Source organism: Aspergillus homomorphus (genome assembly GCF_003184865.1).
Source record: "Aspergillus homomorphus CBS 101889 unplaced genomic scaffold BO97scaffold_33, whole genome shotgun sequence".
In the NCBI taxonomy this organism is placed as follows: domain Eukaryota; kingdom Fungi; phylum Ascomycota; class Eurotiomycetes; order Eurotiales; family Aspergillaceae; genus Aspergillus; species Aspergillus homomorphus.
In genome coordinates this window covers 29,324-50,424 of record NW_020291919.1, presented here as the reverse complement: position 1 = coordinate 50,424, position 21,101 = coordinate 29,324, and the positions used below count along the sequence as shown (strand labels likewise).

Sequence of the window (21,101 nt, the reverse complement as noted above, 5' to 3'; positions counted from 1 at the left end):
CAGAATGTGCAAGTAAAGCAGATGGGAATGAGCTCTAGAGAAGCTGGGCACAGGAGAGCAAGAACAAGGAAGCCAAAAACGACAAAAATAGCAGAAATGAAGTCAAATGCGCTTGCTACAATAGAATGGCACGAGGGCGGAACTGAGGAAATAACGACGACAACGAACAACAACGGCAACGCGACGAACGAGGACAGATGCGAAACCGGGGGAGGAATAAACTCCCGAGGAGATCAGTTATTATAGCGGGCAGTTCGACCATGGAAGTGGAGTTGAAGGGAGAATTGGTAGCTCATGGGGCATCAACCGCCGTTCGGTCCAATGTGCGGCGTACACATCAAGGATGGGCTCATAGCAACCGATGCCCTGGCTGGTTGTCCCGTAAACAAAGAGCCAAGCCTTCGGGGGGGGCTGGGAGGCAGGGCGGTGAGACGTTTGTTGGGTTTGTCTGTCCGACGGCCTGACGTAATACCGTTGACACCTCAGCGCCTGAGGCCCCGAAATGAAAGGTCTCGGGCGCTAAACTGCTTTCAGCGTGCCTTCCCAGAACGGCCTAGCAGTTATCAGTCGGTAAGGTGGCCAATGGCAGGCGGGCACACAAAGCCCTGAGCCCTCTTCACTCAAAAAAAATAGACCGTCGAACGCGGAGAACCTCACTCACTCGACCGAAGCACATCGACAACCACCCCATCGACCTCCGCTCACCGGGACTTTCACAATGAAGTGTTAGTGAAACGCTGCATCAGCTCGATTCTTTAAGCTCGTCTTCGATCGAAAAACTGACAGAATGTTACGATAGTCATGAAAGTGGGCCGTGTGGCCATCATCACCCGTGGCCGTTACGCCGGTAAGAAGGTACGACAACAATCTACTTGAAATTTCTGGCGCTGGAATACCTATATACCCGAAGGACGACGGAATCTGGGGGGGAACCTTTTTTTTTTTCGTTCGCGACAATGGGAAAATTGAAAGAGATGGGGCTCGAGGGAATACATGGTCCAGCGAACGAGTGAAGGCGACAACCACGATACGGAGAATAAAGAAAATCGGCTTGGATGACACTGGATATATGCTGACGAGGGTTCTTTTCGCGATTTGACAGGTCGTCATTGTCCAGCCTAACGACACTGGCTCCAAGGCGCACCCCTTCTCCTACGCCATCGTCGCCGGTATCGAGCGCTACCCCCTCAAGGTCACCCGCCGCATGGGTAAGAAGACCGTCGAGAAGCGCAGCCGCATCAAGCCCTTCATCAAGGTCGTCAACTACAACCACTTGATGCCCACCCGTTACACTCTCGAGCTTGAGGGTCTCAAGGGTGCCGTCTCCAACGACACCTTCAAGGAGGTCTCCCAGCGTGAGGACGCCAAGAAGAACGTCAAGAAGGCTCTCGAGGACCGCTACACCAGCGGCAAGAACCGTTGGTTCTTCACTCCTCTGCGTACGTTTCATCGGTGCTTCCAACCTTTTACTCCGGCGGTATGCTGATGGCTATACAGGTTTCTAAACGGGATAATTGGGGCGTTTTGTCGTTTGAGCGCGCAAGGTTCTAGATGAGGCAAAGGGAAAAAGAAAAGCATCGAAAACTTCCAGTCATGAGCATGGGATAATGTGAAATATACCATAGCCGGAGGAAGAATGGGAACGTGTCGATGTACAGGTCCAGGACTTGGCCCATTTTCTTATTTTACATGAGGGAAGCCACTCAGATCTGGCGTCCGTCTCGAAATGAAATGGAGAATATGAACAAATTCAATTTCTTTTCTTTGTTACGAATTGTTCTTTCGCCTGGAATATCGCTTCTGGCTCCCTGGCCACTGACCCAATCTACCTGTTCTAGCTACTCCCAATTCACACGCGGTTGAACGATATCAACCCGAAGTCGGACTTTGTGCAGGCCTTCTACCGAATTCATCGTTGCCCTCCAATCCAATCCAATCCTCTCTTTATCATTCGATGACAACAGTGTTGCAGTTGTCAACCGCTCACCTACGCATCCCCTGGCAGATAATGGATCCATGATTGGCACCGCTAGAGTCATATCTGGTCTAGCTGAAATCGGCTTCCTTCACTTGCCACCCTGTGCCCCGCTTCCCGAATCCAGACATCCGATATTAATCAGTCTCTCAATCCACCCCAAAACTCGTAGGGATCGATGTTGGGGTAAAAGCGGAGTTTTAGGAGACAAGTCACTCCCACGACCCAGGTACATGTAGAATTCCGTTCGCTGCCTCAGTTCATGGATGGTGACGCCCTGCCGGCTCAGGGAAGCCATTGGCTATCTATTGTTCAGCCTACGGACAGCTCGTCGGTAATGCGACCTTCCTCAGCACAATAGTGATACGTGTACAGCTGGCAATGAACATTGCCGCTTACGCATAATGATGTAGATGTAGTAAAGGGACGTAAAGTATATCGTCCACCCTATCCCTTTTATCTAGAAAAGGGAAGCAAACACACCGACCGGATGGTTTTAACCATGTTAAGGTACAATCTTTACCGATTCCCCGGGCCATTCGCGAGATCTTTCCGAATGAGGAGGCCCTGAACCCGCGATGAATTCTTTCTCAAGCGGATGTATGTGCGGTTTTGAAGTCGTTGTTCGGTTTCTCTCCAATCTTACCCCCACGGACTCTTGGCCAGTCCGGGTACGCGGGGCTTCTGCGACCATGTGCAGCATTGATAAGGCAGTGAATGCAGGATCTTACAACATCCGCCCGGGCATACGGGAGAAGTGTGGGCGTCTCCGTGAAGTTGCGTACGATGCATATTGCATACAGGATCTTGAGGGAGGTGCGGTATGAGTGCATTTCGAGGCCAAATATAGCACGGAATGAAGGCATTTAGATAGGGCTTATTGATGGGATTCGACCTGTCAAGAAGTCAGTAACGGGCTGGATAAACTCTACACTCTAGCGATCCAAGTCCAGAACGACGGATAACCGGGGCGACGGCACACCAGCGAGATGGGAGGGAGGGACATAGCTCCAATAAGCACTAGAATAGGCAGTTTCGAGACGGGTGAGAGTCTAATGCATGGCATGGAGTCCAATACACTCGGCCTCTCACGCCCAGACCACTCAGCGCACCGAACTACTGCAATATAACCCAGTCCTAAGGCAGGACCATCACTCAACCATGCAGGATGTTGTCGGATGGAATCTTGGGTAACGCCGTGGATGCCTCGGGGTACTCATATCGAGGGAAATGATCCGCCAACAGGAAAGAGCATGGATCACTTTCATCGGCGAGTAGGTAGAGAGTTTTTATGCACCGTACTCCGTAGACAGATTCGTTCCTGTAGGTAGTCGACGCCTTTGCGGTTGGTTTTCCTGCTTGTGACAGTAGCCGCTCGCTGATAAGGAAAGGCGCTAGACAGGAGGAGCCCAGCTGGTGTACTTTGCCTAGGAACAAGACCTGGATGTAGATTGCACGTGCATGAGACCTTGGAAATCAATCCGGGGATGATCTGTTTTGTACTCCGTACAGCATGAGGCAACGAAGATTTATGTGCATAGCTCAATATAGGAAACATGGTGTGTAGGATGTACTACTATGGGCAAGTGGTGAGGAATGTTAAGGTAAGTCCGTGGTTGACAAGGAATATCGCGAGACCGAGACCCGCAATCACATGCTATCGTCTCATCAGCCCATTTTGATTGATTAATCGACCTCTTTGTTCATAGGGCCGGATTCCATCAACTTCATCACTACCACCATCACCACTGCCACCTCCATCATCCCTTACCGCCAATAGTCGCCGTGTCGACTCTACCTAACTCAGTGGTTGTCTAATGCTTCGGGGCGGTACCCTGGCTGAAACCACATCTTCGCCACATTGACAACGCAACCGTAACAGTCTCTAGTTAATCGGCGGCCGACGGCGGCTCCCATAGCTAGTTCCGAGTCGAAGTACAGATAGGTGGCTCTGGCTGTCATAGCATAGACTCCACCCACCTTTTCATCCTCTCTCCCTCATTTTAGTTCTCTTTCTTCGTTCTTTTTGACTGCGCCTGCACCCATGTTTGCCTCCCCTGTAAATTTGTTCGATTATTGCAGGCCGTTCGAGAAGGGCAAGAAGAGGGGCCAAACCCTGGTCGAATTTCACTTTGCCATCAAGCATTATCCCGAGTTCTAGACTTCGAGGTTTGATGGTAAAATGGTTACCTATGACGAAGAATGTCGCTAGCACGAGCAGCACCCCTTGTACCACTCAGGCTGTTACTGGGTACCCCTCCAAGAATGAATGAAACCAGTTGGTCGTTTAGTTCTTAGTCCGGGCCCGCTATCACATGCTGCCAACTACTCCGATGTTTAAAAAAAAATTGATAGGCCAAAAATTTACAGGAATAGTAATAATTATCAACTATTCTCGTCATACTCAATATAAGAACTGGATCAATTGAAACTAATTTCGGCTATTGATAGCATGTGGTACCTCTGATCGAGCCGAGTCGTCTAGCTTAATTGTCTGGACTACCTGCGGTTCAGCTTTTCTTGATTCATCCCGACTGCATGTTCTTTCAAGTTGGCAGGTTGACTGTCTACATTAGGTAGTACCCTCCCTCCTCCAGCACCTGCATTTCCTTCCACCTCCTTCCCACTTCCCAGCCGACTATCTCCCCAGAACCTTTATTTCACAGCCCTTGCACTTTTCCGGTTCCTTCGTGCTGTGTTCGTGACTGTCTTCCGAAGTACTTATCGTATTCTCACCCACCCCTTGCCATTCTTGATATCGTGTGGTAATCGATCGATTGCTTACACACCCAATCACCAGGTATGTCATGCTATAACTGTTGTCATACTTACACCACCACCCTATATATTGTGCGGGAACTAATGCCCTCCCTCGACCGTAGACTTCCATGCCTCACGCGGAAAACGGAACGATGGGCGAGAACTCTGTTAACGGGGAGAAGGTCCATTCTCACTTTCTCGATGTAAGTGGCTTCAATCGAGACTTTCGATTTAACATATGACCATGCCTAACTAAAGTACTTGCTCACCACCAGCACTTGACATCTTATCCGGTGGTTTCAGATTCCATCACCGTCTTTAAGACCAACAAGTATGGCGCAAAATCACTGGAATACGCGGATCAGGGCTACAGCCGTCTGGCCAAGCCACTTCTCCCCTACCTCTCCAGGCCTTACGGCTATGTTGCTCCATACGTTGCTCGCGTGGACTCTCTTGGCGATCAAGGCTTGGGCAAAGTCGACGAGACTTTCCCCATCATCCGCGAGGATACCGACAAGCTGAAGGAATCCCTCCGCGACGGAGCCACTTTCCCCCTGCGCTTCGCCGGTGACGTGAAGGCCCACGTGGTTGACACCTTGAACTCCGAGTACAAGAAGTGCGGAGGGGATGGCCTCATGGCCGGAAGCAAGGCGATCATCAGCACTAGTCTGGTCCTATCGCAAGAGTCGTTGGCCTATCTCAGCTCCCTGCTGCAGGCGAAGAAAGCACAGGCCAAGGAAGCCGTGAACGAAAAGACGGACAACTAGTCCTTAATATGTGTTTATTGATACCTCGCGATAATTTTCTGTGTTGTCCCTTGGGATTGCCTTAGGGGCCTTCAACGTCTGTTTCCTCTCGTCTTTTGCAGTCTTCTCTAGAAAGCTTTGCTATGTTGTGTTTTAACCGGGTCGGTCGGCGGTGCGCTATGCGTGATTAGTTCTCTGTTTTACTGTAACGAACATCGGTTTCCAATCTCTCTGTGCTCAAGTGACTGTACGTGTGTGCTTAGTTATAGCTTGCATTTGGATACACCTTATGGGTCTCTGCTCCTGATAAGTGTATCCCTTGTGGATCGAGAATACCTATATTTTTAAGGAACACGATGAGAGGCTTGCTGCGGTGGCTTCATAAGTATTCAAAAATGGAGCTCGATTGGCAGTTTGATCGGGTATGAAGACAATGTACCAGAAGCAAAAAGACATCTCCCCGACTGGGAGTCGAACCCAGGTCTCCCGCGCTTGTTCCCAAATGGGGATTGACAAGCGGAAATCATGACCGTTAGACCATCGAGGACGTTGCTTGTATGGCTGCACAATTTTTGCATCATGATGGGCTGTTACGGCTTGTGGTACTCATCCTTCTCTTGGGAGGAGCCCTGAATGAGAGCGGGCATGACTTTCTTGGCCAATGCTTCGAACCCCACCAAAGCTTGTCAATCGGCAGGTGCGTGAATTGATCGAACTCTCCTTTAGAACTCTCTTATATTTTGCCGCACAGACTCGGCTAAGCAAGAGTTCCCAGTTTTTCTTTAGAGGGCGAAGGGACACGGGTCGGCAGCATGGTATTAGTTTAACAATGCTTGAATACTCTATTGGATTGGATACTCTATTGCAAAGGAATCGGAAGTAATACGAAGAGGGTGTTTATTCTGTAGCTTCAAAGACTCAGACCCTCTTCGCGTCATGTAAATCATGATTAGTTAATATGTAGGTAAACTGTGCGGGTAGTATCTTCACATTTCACGAGTAATCGTCTCTCTATAATTCATTTGATTCGTCCGTCCAAGTAACGAAGGCCCAACGCATGTGCAGCGGACTTGTTTGTTCTTGTGAAGACGCCTGGCTCATGGATCACACGGATCCAAGTTGTACGTCTGAGTCAAGGTACGGGTACTTTGATTGGAGCTGTGATATGTGAAAAAAAAAAATGCGAGTTCAGAGAACTGTTTGCGGCTTGGAATGCGTGAAGATGAGCCCGTTTAACCGGAGTTGAATTCTTGATTCCTGGTTGTCTGTAAGAGCCACAAGCAACGGTGGGCAAACCCTCGCAGCAGTGCTTGTTGATATGATTGCTCTGCTTGTGTGTGAGTGCGAAGGCCAATCCTTTTTATTTTTCTCTGCTTTGTCCCCAACTTCTTCAAGATGCCGCTTAATCAAGTACATACAAGGCTACCATATCCCAAATATCGTACCCCACCGGCTGCGTATGGATACCCTCAAACCTGAGGTGAGTTGGGCGGGTTTTGCTGGGGGGAGCCGGGCGCGCATGTAGAATGGCCGGTGAAGAGCGTACTATCAAAGTGTGCTGTGCCGAATCCTGTAGCGGGTGATGGGTCGGAAGCAATAGAGTTAGACTCCAGAGTGAATTCCCAGGGCGAGGCGGGGTTTATACTCAGGGCTCACCTGGCGCGGCTTCTCAATTAGAGACAACCAGCTCGAATGAGGCACCGTGACGATAGTCGCCCTCTCCCGAGAATCTAACCGTTAAAATAAATACTACGCAATTGACCGCGAGGTCGAGTAGCTATTGGACGAATTGAAGCACCGACTAGACCTCCTCAATTAGATGCACCGACACCGCCGCCTCCTCCGCCTGGTGGACCTGCTATACTTCTGTTACCACTGAGAAGAGGAGTTGGACCTCGCACATCAGGATCCCTTTCTACTTCCGTGGGATCAAAAGCATCAGCTGAATCCAGGGGCGAGACAACCCAACAGGGTCGAACTCCATCATCTCTCGGGCACTTTATTCAGCTTCGGTCTATATCTAGACCTCTGTCTGGCGAAAGATTTGAGCCACCTGACTTTCCTATGGTATCTACTACACTCTTAGTATCATCTGAGAAGACTCCTGATATATCTCTTTCCTATTCAAATCAAGTCCTGGAGTCACTCAATCACGCTATGAGGCTAAGGAAGGTTACACGAGGTGTCCGTCACTTCAGAAAGTGTAATTTCAGTCGATTCTTCCAACGATGCCCTGGGGCTTAGCAGGGGAGCAGTGAATGACTCAGTCGAGTCAAAAGTGCGTAGAGTGGGACCACAGTATTTTCCTCATATATACAGATGTCTCTCTTTAGTCTCTCATGACTCTTGCTCTTCCGTTCTCCGCGCTCCATTATCTCGGTGCCGGCTACCACTTTACAAAGCACTGTTACCAGTACCGTTGACACGAACAAGCAGTCATTTTCAAGTCTCATGAACTTGCAAGATGTCCTCCTCTTCTAAGACTAGCTCTACTGATTATTACATTTGACAATAACCCATCGTGGGGCGTGGTTTTGAGTAAGTACTTTTTCGCTTCCAGCCCCTATCTAATCTTCTTTTTATTCAAAGGTGTTAGAGCAGTACAGTTACTACCTTGACATTCTTTCTACTGAAGCTATCATACTTATCCGAGGAAGAAAAGATGGCGCTGAGTGATAAGTGGGTAAGTGCAAGCGCGGAGCCCTACAGTGTGCTACTTCGTACATGTTGGTCATCGCCTTCGGGAATTGGGAGGCTCTTCGGCAACGTACTACTCAAGTAGTTGATTAAATCAAAACCCATACTTATTAGTGGTAGCCCTATATGCTGATTGATCCCTCAGGAGTTCTAGCAATACAGTGCCAGGTGACTTGCTAGGGCTTACCATGACAACAAGCGCAGCAACAGCTATTTTGCCGTTGACAACGACGTTCAATCCACCCAGCTCATGTATTAACGATCTCTGGCTGGTGAGCAGCAGCCCCAAGACCTGGATGGACCTGGGGCCTGCACACACATCTGAATATCTCCCGTCAGGCTGGAAAATATCAAGTTATTATTCTCCAGGGATTTGTCCAAGTGGCTATAAAATTGCTGCCAGCGGCCTCGTATATAGTGGAACTGTCACTGAAACCGCGGTAACCTGCTGTCCAACGTAGGTGATTCATTATTACTTCTGTATATCAGGGTTGATTGTTATTGTTCGTCTGACAGTACCCGGAAATCCTAGGAATGGAATACAGATTTACTCGACCCGGACTACTTATACACCAGGATGGACTGAGCTGGAAGTCTGCACGTGGCAACCGGGAATAGGAACCACCACCGAAATCACATATACCTGGCTGACACAGACGGATCCATGACAAGCACGGCCAGCTCGATGTCCAGCGACGGCCACATTAATGGATATGGTGTCTCTATCCGGTGGCAGTCGACTGATTTTAGCACTCCTTCAGCCACGATGACAGCGACCTCTACTGCTCCCGGAACATCATCCACAGCCTCGCCCACAGCCTCACCCAGCGAATCTTTCACTGAGTCTTCCAAAGAATCCGCCAGTAAGAACGAAGAGAATACCACTCACTATGTGGCTCGGTAAGGATTTTCCTTTATTAAACACTCCTCTTCTTATGGCACTCATCTCTCACAAAGACTCGCTCACAAGAGGCAAGTTCTAAAAGAGCCTCCGCCGCATTGATGTAGTCCCGCTCAGCTGACAGGAAAATCTCCTCTGTCTTTGACAATTTGGGGAAGGCCGCCACGTCGAAAAGAGCCTTCGACGAGGAAGGCTCCTCTATCTCTACCGGTTTAGGCGAGGCCGCCACCTGCCGATGACGAAGCGTGTCCATGAACGGCTCGATAAACTTCCTGTCCAACACTCCATGAAGAGTATCCCTGTCAAATTTCTTCTCCTGAAATGAAACGGGATAGGGAGGTCTGGGGCCATGGCAGTCCTCTACATAGAACCGAACCCAGTGACAATCATGGACTACCGCCCAGAGGGGCATGCTCTGCGGAGACCGGTTGCGGAGAACATTCGTGAGAAAGCCTACAGTCCAGCGCTCCCAAGCAAGCGGTTCCAAGTGGCGGTTGTAGCACTTGAGCCCCAGTCGGATTACGAAGATGTCGGGAATGCCCTCGAATTGCTGGAGTTCTTCGGGCAGCGGAGGTGGGACGGGCAACCTACCTGGGGCTACCACCTTTACTTGCTCGGCGAGCAAAGCATGGAGCGTCCACTTCTCCCCTTTGACGGGCATGCGCTCGAAGTCGAAGAATGGAGGCGACATGGCGGTCTTCCCTAGATCCACAAGGCACTTTGTATGTTCAGAAGCATTTCTGTCCTGTTCTCCAAGGAAATGAAGTAAGCAATGTTTAAGGTAGATGAAAGCAAGAACAGCATGTACTGGGTATTGGGCTATTCTTATATAGTTCTCTTAGGCTTGCTGAGATTGCCATCTAATCTGTATCACCAAAAAGTAAAATAACCGTTATCTTGTCAAGATCATTGTGTAAAACGCTTTATTGGGGCCTCTTGGGAATTCATATCTTGCTATCACAATGTCTCTTAGGTAAGAGACAAACTCCGTCCTGACTGGCAGACTACGCAACAGACAATGAATTGGCACCATGTGTTCCGAAATCTCACTTGATTCGATAGACAACTACGCGACGATCTCCGTCTTTACTCATCCTTCCCTGCAGGAGTCTAGCTGGGAGTCAAGGCCTGCATTGACAACGTACCTCTGGTCAAGAGACAAGCCTGTACTCGTGCTTAGATATAGGAAACAGACAACGAGGGCACTTGGGCCTTACTGAGGTCTCGACTCAATTTCAAAAAAACACTGCTCTAGAGTAGGGATCTCTTCCGTTTCGGGTCTTCGATCTGCCTGTAGAATTATCTCAGATCCCTGGCTAATCTAGGGTTCTTGTAAAGATGTAGCGAAGACGGGCTTGCACACCCAGAATGGTCCGACAGAGTCCCAGCATCCGCACATATGTCGTAGTTTGAGTTCGTGAGTACGGCACTTCGGACATCACAGTTCGGCAGAGTAGGCGACCGATATGCTACCCAGGTCTTTACATAGCAGCATGAACAGCACCGATACACAAAAGTGAAGTCCGTTGTCTCTCGCTCGACAACAAAGACACAAATCAGAAATATAGCTAAAGTCAATTCCATGTCCCCGGTACATAAGACTGAAGTCGAATTCAGACCTGGCGCGGGATTATCCCATTCTGTACAAACAATACCACCGATCACCGTAATCTTGGAAGTCTATTTCACGCTTAGCGGGTCAGAGTAGGCTGGCAGTATTCGGCCAACAAGCAAAAAAGAGATATCTCCCCGACTGGGAGTCGAACCCAGGTCTCCCGCGCTTGTTCCCGTATGGGATTGACAAGCGGAAATCATGACCGTTAGACCATCGAGGATATTGCTTGATAAATAATTCTAGCTTTGATCTTATTAAGCATATTTTAAAGTATCTCATTTTCCGTGGTTTGTTAGGGCTATTGATCTTGCCAGGCATATGTCATTTTACGCTCTTCTAACTTCCAAGTCATGTTTTGTTTCATTCTATTGGATATCTACTACTATTTTTGCCATCTGGACCTATCCAGAGTCTGATAGGATGAATTCTGTATGCTGCGCTCCTGTTGAACGAGACCTGTACGCCATGTAGATTGCCTACTGGTTGTATCCAGTAAATAATTGGGCTCAGGTGTAAAAAACGGCCAGGACTTCGTGTTTTCGTGAGTAATCTGAGATACAAGCAATTAACGTATATTTCTATCCGTGATGTGTTCCCCAGGCCGTGAAGAGTGTGTGCGTATTCTGCCTCAGATAAGCTTCTTTGATAGGCTTGACCGGCCAGCATCTTCGCGTATAGTCTTATGGGAGAGTCCTGGGTCATATCCACAGATCTCGTAGGTTTATGGGAGCCGGGAATCACCAAGGGCAACTTAAATTTGGTGGTAGTCGGGATCAGAAACAGTGTATGTGTGTGATTTAAGTAATTCGTCGCTCGCTTCTTCGGTCTTTCCAACGTCAGGCCCAATCCGAATTCGAGTCATATTCGCTATAAGATATGAGAGGGCTTTTAAGATGAGCCTCTGAAGTCGGTGCTTTATGGAAGATTAGCGCTGGAGTGCAGAGTGAGTAAGGTGGCTCGGTGATATTTTTATTCATGGGCTGTCATCGACCCAAACCTGTAGGGCTAAACGAGAACCTCAGGGTGTGTACTCCGTAGCTTGGTATAGTTTGAAATTTGAAGGTAAGGATTTCAATTGTTAGTTTTGTTGTGTGGAGGGGTGCTGACTCAGTTTAGACTGGTTAATCAGTAAGAACTGTAAAATGAGTATGAAGAAATAGTCCTTTGATTTCCATCTCCGGTGGAGCCCAAGATGTGGTCTTGGAAGATCACAACTCCGGTGGAGGGAGAGTCTAAACTCACTGTCCCAAGACCAACAAAACTTCACGCAATCGCAAATTATCCGCCGACTACCTTGGCCATGATTTCCCCGCAGTATTCATTCTTGGCACCGTGGGGCAATGCCACAGTCTATGAGCTGTATAAATAGGGCTCTACTCCGTGGTTAGGTAGGCCCGTACACCGGCCGCAGAAAGAGACCACCTACTTCCGCAATGCACGTCGCCTCGATTATTTCCGCCACAGCCCTCGTGGCTCTTGCGACAGGCGCCGCTTTACCACGCCAAGACGATTCAGACTACGGGTATCTTCTCTCGACATTTACAGACGCAGACCCTCGAGTCTTCTGGTATCTCTCTGCAGCCGATGACCCGCTGGCATTTACTGCGCTCAATGGCGGTGACCCCGTGTTAGGATCAACAGTTGGCACGCAGGCAGTGCGGGATGTATTCCTCACGTCTAATAAGGAGAAGTCAGAGTACTTCGTCATCGCCACCGGTAAGCCCCGCGCTGTCCTGGCAGTGGAAAATGTGACTAACTGAGTGTTACTTATAGACCTCGACATCCATGCGGATGGGTTCTCTTGGGATGAGGCAACACGCCGTGGAAGTCGCGGATTGACGATCTGGAGATCCGAGAACTTAGTCGATTGGTCTGAGCCTACGTTAGCAATGTACATACGGCCCTCGCCTTCTCCAATCCCCCTCAATCCAAGCAAGTTCCCTCCCGCTAACTCCTTCAAGCGTCGAAGACGAGACCGCGGGCATGGTCTGGGCCCCTTCGGTCGTTTGGAACTCCACAGAGAGCCAATACTACTTATTCTGGGCCTCTCGGCTCTACGCCACCAATGATATAAACCACGAGGGAACCGCGACCCTCGACCGCATCCGTTACACGACCACTACCGACTTCGTGACCTTCGCACCTCCGAGCGACTACGTCGCCCTGGATAGCGAGAATATCCCCCTTATTGACCAGGAGTTTCTCGCACTTGGCGAACCAGGACACTACGCGCGCTTTCTCAAGGACGAGAACGTCCTTCACGTCTACCAGGAAACAACCACCGGTGGATTATTCGGCGAGTGGACCAGGGAGCCAGGGTACATTCAGGATGGAGTCGTGTATGAGGGCCCGGCGTCATTTCCGGATATCAAGGAAGCCGGAAAGTACCATCTGCTGCTGGATAACTACGTGGAGTATGTGCCGTTCGAAAGCACGGATATTGCAAGTGCGGACTGGACGGCGTCGAATCGCACAGGCTTTCCGAATGGGTTGAAGCACGGGAATGTGATCTTGGTTACGAAGAGTCAGTATGATGCCATTATTGCTCGGTATGGAAGATAGACCCGAGCTGCTGCTGCTGCTAGTGCCGAAGCAGGGCTTGGGGACGGAGAAACCTTTCGATGATGGAGGCAGTTGATCGACGAACCCCGTCGGGATATTACCCATCGGGGACGGAGTTGTCCGCCGCCAAGTATATGGACTTCAAGAGCAAGTATACCAAGAGTGTTATTAGCCAAGCCAATGTCGAATCACATTTTTTATTAGTCCTCCGCTACCAGCACGTCTCCCCATCCCTAAGCTATAGAGTCTTCTTAATAGACCGACAGGGTATTTGGATATCAGCATCGGGTACACTAAGTGGAAATGTCTGGTCATAATGCAAATATACCAGCTTAATAATATATCAAATCCTCGATGGTCTAACGGTCATGATTTCCGCTTGTCAATCTCATTCGGGAACAAGCGCGGGAGACCTGGGTTCGACTCCCAGTCGGGGAGATTTCTTTTTGCTTCTTTCCCCTGTACCTAGAAATGTGACATTCCTTTTAATCTTGATTCTCTCACTGGGTGTCTACCTGATCATATCGCCCAATCGAGGGCTAATTAGCAATTCAGAAGAGGTACGGGACTTGGGGTTATAATGGAGCAGAGACTCAAGGGAATTCCACGCCCGCAACTCAGAGAACTGCCAAACAAATAGCTGGAAGATTGAGACTGTTATCGCCAATCTTGGGCTAGTCGTACAGTTCTTGTACTTCTTAGAATATCAGCATTCTGTCCCTTCACACTTATATTAGTTATGATCCATATGAAGGCGGGAATGAACGTTGTATACTCCCAGCTCTTATCACCATGTGACTGCACCTAAAAGGGCAATATCACGTCCGAGTTCCACAATAGGCTTGGCGCGTCGAGCGCGTCCGCCATTCGGACAAAGAAACCACCACCATGAGAAATAGCCCCTCCACTGCCCCCCGGAATCGCAAATCAATCCTTCTCATGCCGGTGCATGGTGACGTCTCAGTGAACTGATCATAGGAGAAATTCACCCATCGCCCAACGCGGATCTAGTGTCATACGGAATGCCTCCTAACCGCAAACGCCGCGCGGTATGTATATTCCTCTCCTACCAATAGGCCCAGATCTCTTCAAAGAGCCAAAGAACACCAACATCCAAAACGAATACAGGCCCCAGAATCCGAATCGAGCGACGATGCAGCAGACGGAACCCCAGCTGCCACACAGAACGCCTCCCGCCGTCGGAGACGCGACTCCTCCTCCGAGGGCTACGCGGACGAGGGCTACGACATCCGGGCCCCGACGAGCACCGACATAATGGTCAAGAAGCTGGTGCGCCTGGCCCTGGCCAGCGAGTACTCCCGCCAACCGCTCCGCCGCACCGACATTAGTGCCAAGGTCCTAGGCGAGCAAGGGTCCCGGCAGTTCCGGAACGTGTTCGAGGAGGCCCAGCGGATTTTGGGCGAGAAATTCGGGATGCAGATGACTGAGTTGCCAGTGAGGGAGAAGGTTACTGTCAATCAACGGCGAGGTGAGTGTTACCCCTCGCGAGATCTGCGTGAAAAAGTGCGGAACGTGGTTTGCTGACTCCGTCGGGATGTTTTTAGCCGCCCAGAAGGTTGAAAAGGCGTCCTCATCAAATAAGTCTTGGATACTCACCAGCCTCCTGCCGCCGGAGTACCGCAGGCCGGAGATCTTGCGTCCTGGCAAGGCTCCATTGGAAAGTACCTACACTGGACTTTATTCGTTCATCATCGCTGTGATCCTGCTGAATGGTGGCGCGATTCAGGAGCAGAAGCTTGATAGGTACCTGCAGCGGACGAACACGAATACCTACACACCGATTGATCGCACGGACCGGTTCCTTCAGCGTCTCTGTAAAGAGGGATATTTGGTGCGAAACCGCGATGTCGATGGCGGGGAAGAGGTGATCGAGTACATTCTGGGGCCGCGGGGCAAGACTGAGGTCGGGGCTCAAGGGGTAGCTGGGCTGGTTCGCGAGGTGTATGGCCGTCAGGATGCAGATGAGTCTGATGAGGAATTTGAAATTCGTCTGGCGCGAAGCCTCGGGTTCAAGGCGCCAGAAGGTCGTGCGGAGGCACCAGCCAACGATGCCAATGAAGACCATTAAGATCAGGGGCAGCAGGACCAGAGAAGACACCAAACCCGACGGCGTGGTCGGCTCGAGTATGGCCCCGAGGGAGGCGAGAGTGATTGATTTAGCACTATGTCTGATGGGTTATTCTTATGCGTTGTTCACTTTATCCCGATCTTGCTTGACTGAACGATACCCTAGTTTACGCCATAGGTTTACATTGTTACTGGAGTTTCTAATTTGCTGCTGTTTGCTGCCATGACGTATGGGTGACTCTGTAGGCCAGCTCAACCAACTGCGTGGTGCAGTATTGATTGCAGCACACAGTCCGGCACATGAATACTGGAGTGGCAGTCTGACCGCACGTCACACAGAATTGCGCCTGCATTCAGCCCTGTAGTTACACCATCCTTGCATTCCAGGGATCATACCCCACAAACTCAAAATTATCGTCGCTCGCATATATCTATATAATTAAGAAAATCGCTATACAAGTGAGGTGTGTGATCGCTATTACATATTTACTCGCTGTCACTGGCGCTGTCGTGTACGGAACCATTCTCCGCATCCTCCCGGAGTCCTTCTGCCATCACATATTCTGCTTGTCCCAGGATAGACTTGATCTCTGGGTTATTGTAGACGAGCTCAGCGGGCTTCTGGCCGTGCTTGTTCCGGACCCGGGGGTCGCAGCCCGCATCACACATCATCTTGATCATTTCCAGGCCTAGTGCAGCGTCCTTTTCGTTGGCGTAGCGGACTGCGACGTGGAGTGGGGTGTCTCTGTCGAGACGGGTCAGGGGGTCACATTCGAAAAACTGGATGTCGAAGAGGGCGTCCATGGTATCGTCTGTAGGTAGCCAAACGGTCAGCTTGAGTCTCCGGGTAGGTGAATTTAGTTGTGAGGGCACTGGGGTAGGTGGGGAAGAGAAGCACTGACAGCTGCCGTATGAGGCGCAGATATGTAGTGCATGGTTTCCCATGGAATCCGTCACCCCATTGAAGAACTCGGCCACCTCTTCATTGGACTTGTTCTGCATGCTATCCAGCACCTGTTCTATCAAGTGAGGCTGATCGCGCCGGCAGGCCTCCACGACCAACTCCCGGGGAGAAGCGCCCTATGTGATTGGGGTCTAAGTATGAGCAATGTTGAAAGGCAGCGGAGGTGACGACGGCACTCACTTCGTCTGCCATTATGGGTTTGTATGCGAGAAGTTGAAGGTCGAAAGGAGACGAGAAAGCACTGTCGAGTTTGGGGTACTGGTATTTCAAGGAATGATTGCCTAGGAGGGATTGAAGCGATGCCGCCGGGGTAGCCGCGAAGTTGTCAGGAGGCGGTGTTGGGAATAGCTAGGGAATCAATAGAGGATTAGCACGAGGCATGTGGGGAGAAGAATGCTATATTTAGGCTCAGTCAAGTGAGGCCCGGCCATGGAGAACAGTATCAGACTGCGACAAGCCTCACTTACTGTTCGGGTCAGTGTTGCGACTTACAAGCTTCTGTTTACCAGCGTAGATATGGTTGTATGCCTGGTCCCTCCTATTGTTGGTTTAGTTCCCCGCCGGCTCTCCGTCAAGAAGAGCGTCTGCCGCGGCGGACGGCTGATCGGAAGCTACGTTAATCCGACCCGTTTGCAGTCTGCCCCGCGTCCAATCGGCGGCTGTCCATCTCGCCCGCCCAACCGCATCACCGGTCGATAAGAGCCTCAACCAGCTAGCCTTTATCGCTGAGATCGCAGCGACGCATGCGACCCTGATTGCGACAACGGTGACAGCTGGACTGACTTTTTTTTTTCACTTCCCGTAGTCGCCTTTATGCAGGGCCACACTATGCGAAAGACTTGCTACACCATTCCTTTAAAGAACTAAACAATCTCTTATTGACGGACTTTCTAGCCCAAGAAAATCCTCATCATGCCGTTGACCTGTGAGTCCTTCTCTTTGCGCAGGGGATTCCGCCCATCCATAAATACAGTTTTGGGGGACTGACTGTCTGACTCCTGGTATCCCGATAGTCTGTCCTAACTGCAGCAATGCGCTCACCATCTCTCGCGCCGAGCCGACCTCGAGACATCCGTTAGGCGTCAATCGCTTCGAATGCCGCACCTGCCCGTACCAATATGTCCTAGAACAGAGCTGGTTCGAGAAGACTCCGATGAAGCAAAAGGAGGTCGAGGATGTATTCGGAGGCAAGGAAGAATTTGCGAATGCGGATAGCGTCGCCAGTAAGTTCCTTCCCGATCTTATTTTCCGCCATTGTATATCGTTACCGCCAGGCTGGGTTTGGGGAGACAAGAGATGTCGGAGAGAGAAGCTTGGAGGGAGGCTGACCTGTTGTGCTCCTTCCACAGCCCAATGCCCCGCAGAGAACTGTAATGGCGACCGTGCATATTTCTTCCAGCTGCAGATTCGGAGTGCAGATGAACCGATGACTACATTCTTGAAGGTGGGTGCCAGTCCTTTATTTTTTCGTCTACCCCTCCCGGCGGCTCTCATGCGGATGTATGCATACTGCCCGACATGCCTTGCTGATAGCGGATATCACATTCCAGTGTACCACGTGTGGCGCCAGATGGAGAGAAAACTGATGCCTCTGCCCCTCGATACTCAATTCGAGAGTATATGCCTATCATTTATTTCGGAAAATCGTTTTTCTTCTCGTGGATTAGACTATAGAGGGAAGCAGTGGGTTTTGTGTTCCCGATGCAGCTATGGGTTGCTGTTGCTTTTTTGGAGTCGAGTCCTGCTGTCGACCTTGGGCCCTTGTGGTCGCCTAAGATGATGTATACATCTAACTAAAACAGATACCCCTCAATAGATTGTTGACCGCAACACGTTCAATGTAGTTAAAACAGCACTATGCTAGCTAGTTCAGACAAGAGAAAGGCTAGTCTGTCAGATCAAGCGCCGAAACCAAAAAAGATTTTTCATCCCGTGCTTTTGTTTTTTTTTTTCGTTTTTTACCTTTTTAACGACAACGGACAGATAATCCCCTAATCTGGATTGGTTCGACCTAAGGTAAGCTTCCTTTGTTGTGTTCTGTTGGTTCGTAGCCAGTCCGCTGCTCATACCGTACCAAACTTTGAGTCATTTTTTGTCGCCCCCCTCCCCTTCGGGGTCTCGAATAGGTAAAGGCCAAGAGAGGATGGGGAGCGTCAGAGCATGCGAAGGCGAAAAAGAGAGACAAAAAGCACTGACTATCTACTCGGTGAGGGGCACACATAGACAGCATGGCTATGATGGCAAGAAATAAAAAGGAGGGGCGGCGGCGAAAACAAGAAGAAGAAAAAATCTGATCGTTTGTAGTCTAGGCAACTAGATGTCTATCAAAATCAAACATGTTGATTTTTTTTCAACAGTGTCCACCAGGATGGAGAAAATCTAGTTCATCAAACACCAACCACCGGGAGGACAAAGTCAGTATCATAGCAACACATTATTCTCTTTCGCTTTTCTTTTTTAGGCTTTTTTTTTTTTTTTATTTTGGCCCGTTGTTGCGGCGAGGTTGACCTCACATCAAAGCCCACAGTGGATCGGGCGGGCGCCACTCGGTCGTGCCACAGCTGGCTATCAACGGACAAATCAACGTTGCCCATCTGCCGCGGGGTTCAGTTGCAAACAAGGCCAACAAGCCGCATCGGCAGCAGGACCAAGCAACCCACTCCCTGCGTTGATGCCCAGGATTTCAGTCCAAACCAGAGGAGGGGATTCTACGGCTCTGGGAGTATGTAGCAGTGGGAGGCAAGATTCGAAAGTGGTGGTCTAGTACTTACATAGTCTAGTAAAGGGTGTGAAAGTGAGAAGAAAAAAATCTTTGATGTGGTGGAGACAGTAGTGAGGCTTCCGAGTGGTAGGAAGAGAAAGACAGAACCAAGTAATGATGGCATGGGCTGGGCTGCAAGCGTGTGTATCTCTCAGACTCTCACACACTCATTGACTTGAATCCAGGCTCCGCCCAGCAGGTGAAGATTTTTGCGCTGGTCCCGCACCTGATTAGTGGGGCAATTTACCCCTCCATGTCCAATGGCGCCCATTATTCGTCGAGGGTTGAAGCCCGCCCGCTTAGTCGCCCTCTCGCTTGACCCCTCCATATAAGGATTTCCCCTCCTCCCCCTCCCACAGAATTTTCTTCCTTCCCTCCTCGTCCGCTTCAGTACGTATATCTTCCCCCCCTTCTTCTCGCTTCCCTCTTCTCTCTTCCTCTTTCTTTCTTCATCCCTCTCTTACTGACTTGTGTTGTTCAGCACCTCTACGCATTTGTGGCCGTAGTATCTGAGCAATTCTCTAGAACCTTTTTACAAAAGTTCATATCACAACACCGTCACCATGGGGTACGTTATCTCTCAGCCCTCCCAGCCAGGCTCATCTTGAGTCCAAGAGGCTATTTTCATCAATTTTTGTCATCAAGTAACTGGAACCTAACATGAACCTTCTCATCCACAGTAAGGACGAGCGCGCTCACATCAACATCGTCGTTATCGGCCACGTCGATTCCGGCAAGTCCACCACCACCGGTCACTTGATCTACAAGTGCGGTGGTATCGACCAGCGTACCATCGAGAAGTTCGAGAAGGAAGCCGCCGAGCTCGGTAAGGGTTCCTTCAAGTACGCTTGGGTTCTTGACAAGCTCAAGTCCGAGCGTGAGCGTGGTATCACCATCGATATCGCTCTCTGGAAGTTCCAGACTGCCAAGTATGAGGTTACCGTCATTGGTAAGTTGTCTCGTGTTACTCGATCCTTCTTCGATCCTCATCTAACGGTTCATCATAGATGCCCCCGGTCACCGTGACTTCATCAAGAACATGATCACTGGTACCTCCCAGGCTGACTGCGCTATCCTCATCATTGCTTCCGGTACTGGTGAATTCGAGGCTGGTATCTCCAAGGATGGCCAGACCCGTGAGCACGCTCTGCTCGCTTTCACCCTCGGTGTCCGTCAGCTCATTGTTGCCCTCAACAAGATGGACACCTGCAAGTGGTCCGAGGACCGTTACAACGAAATCGTTAAGGAGACCTCCAACTTCATCAAGAAGGTCGGCTACAACCCCAAGGCCGTTCCTTTCGTCCCCATCTCCGGTTTCAACGGTGACAACATGCTCGAGCCTTCCCCCAACTGCCCCTGGTACAAGGGATGGGAGAAGGAGGGTAAGGCCGGCAAGGTCACCGGTAAGACTCTCCTCGAGGCCATTGACGCCATCGAGACCCCCGTCCGTCCCGCCAACAAGCCCCTCCGTCTTCCCCTCCAGGATGTCTACAAGATCTCCGGTATTGGAACTGTGCCCGTCGGTCGTGTCGAGACTGGTGTTATCACCCCCGGTATGGTCGTGACTTTCGCTCCTGCCAACGTCACCACTGAAGTCAAGTCCGTTGAGATGCACCACCAGCAGCTCAAGGAGGGTCTCCCCGGTGACAACGTCGGTTTCAACGTCAAGAACGTCTCCGTCAAGGAGGTCCGCCGTGGTAACGTTGCCGGTGACTCCAAGAACGACCCCCCCATGGGTTGCGAGAGCTTCACTGCTCAGGTCATCGTCCTCAACCACCCCGGTCAGGTCGGCGCTGGTTACGCTCCCGTCCTCGACTGCCACACCGCCCACATTGCTTGCAAGTTCGCTGAGCTCCTTGAGAAGATTGACCGCCGTACCGGAAAGTCTGTTGAGTCTTCTCCTAAGTTCATCAAGTCTGGTGATGCTGCCATCGTCAAGATGATCCCCTCCAAGCCCATGTGTGTTGAGTCCTTCACTGAGTACCCTCCCCTTGGTCGCTTCGCCGTCCGTGACATGTAAGTTATACCCCCC

The 21,101-nt window shown here is 50.4% G+C and overlaps 5 protein-coding genes and 3 non-coding genes across 8 annotated transcripts in view; 5 read left to right on the top strand and 3 right to left on the bottom strand.

Annotated features, from left to right (window-relative positions):
- Window positions 1-650: 650 nt before the first annotated feature.
- BO97DRAFT_407235 (60S ribosomal protein eL27) lies at window positions 651-1,846 on the top strand. Its single transcript, XM_025695598.1, has 4 exons — window positions 651-725; window positions 800-855; window positions 1,103-1,439; window positions 1,498-1,846. The coding sequence occupies exons 1-4, from the start codon at window positions 719-721 to the stop codon at window positions 1,503-1,505; spliced, it is 408 nt and encodes a 135-aa protein (XP_025549065.1). The 5' UTR covers window positions 651-718; the 3' UTR covers window positions 1,506-1,846.
- Window positions 1,847-4,863: 3,017 nt separating this feature from the next.
- Window positions 4,864-15,345, top strand: BO97DRAFT_436417 (MAGE-domain-containing protein; the record flags this gene model as incomplete). The annotated part of the gene is made up of 5 exons (XM_025697785.1): window positions 4,864-4,938; window positions 5,011-5,478; window positions 7,194-7,254; window positions 14,431-14,745; window positions 14,822-15,345. The coding sequence occupies 5 exons, from the start codon at window positions 4,864-4,866 to the stop codon at window positions 15,343-15,345; spliced, it is 1,443 nt and encodes a 480-aa protein (XP_025549064.1).
- BO97DRAFT_t207 lies at window positions 5,938-6,028 on the bottom strand. The gene has a single exon. It is a non-coding gene; the product is annotated as a tRNA-Asp (tRNA).
- Window positions 10,825-10,914, bottom strand: BO97DRAFT_t206. The gene has a single exon. It is a non-coding gene; the product is annotated as a tRNA-Asp (tRNA).
- Window positions 13,605-13,694, top strand: BO97DRAFT_t211. Its single transcript has one exon. It is a non-coding gene; the product is annotated as a tRNA-Asp (tRNA).
- Window positions 15,346-15,689: 344 nt separating the features above from the next.
- Window positions 15,690-16,842, bottom strand: BO97DRAFT_373496 (ankyrin repeat-containing protein ANK1). The gene is made up of 4 exons (XM_025692908.1): window positions 16,801-16,842; window positions 16,489-16,656; window positions 16,247-16,424; window positions 15,690-16,156 (listed from the first exon to the last, which is right to left on the bottom strand). The coding sequence occupies exons 2-4, from the start codon at window positions 16,498-16,500 to the stop codon at window positions 15,831-15,833; spliced, it is 516 nt and encodes a 171-aa protein (XP_025549063.1). The 5' UTR covers window positions 16,501-16,656; window positions 16,801-16,842; the 3' UTR covers window positions 15,690-15,830.
- A 200-nt stretch (window positions 16,843-17,042) lies between these two features.
- Window positions 17,043-18,117, top strand: BO97DRAFT_407230 (DNA-directed RNA polymerase III core subunit RPC11). Its single transcript, XM_025695597.1, has 4 exons — window positions 17,043-17,233; window positions 17,322-17,531; window positions 17,658-17,752; window positions 17,859-18,117. The coding sequence occupies exons 1-4, from the start codon at window positions 17,221-17,223 to the stop codon at window positions 17,892-17,894; spliced, it is 354 nt and encodes a 117-aa protein (XP_025549062.1). The 5' UTR covers window positions 17,043-17,220; the 3' UTR covers window positions 17,895-18,117.
- A 1,434-nt stretch (window positions 18,118-19,551) lies between these two features.
- BO97DRAFT_407229 (elongation factor 1-alpha) overlaps window positions 19,552-21,101 on the top strand; it is a 1,891-nt gene continuing 341 nt past the window's right edge. The window contains exons 1-3 of the mRNA XM_025695596.1: window positions 19,552-19,637; window positions 19,750-20,018; window positions 20,077-21,085. Coding sequence (XP_025549061.1) covers window positions 19,633-19,637; window positions 19,750-20,018; window positions 20,077-21,085 — 1,283 coding nt within the window. The 5' untranslated portion in view covers window positions 19,552-19,632. The remainder of the gene's footprint in view (window positions 19,638-19,749; window positions 20,019-20,076; window positions 21,086-21,101) is intronic.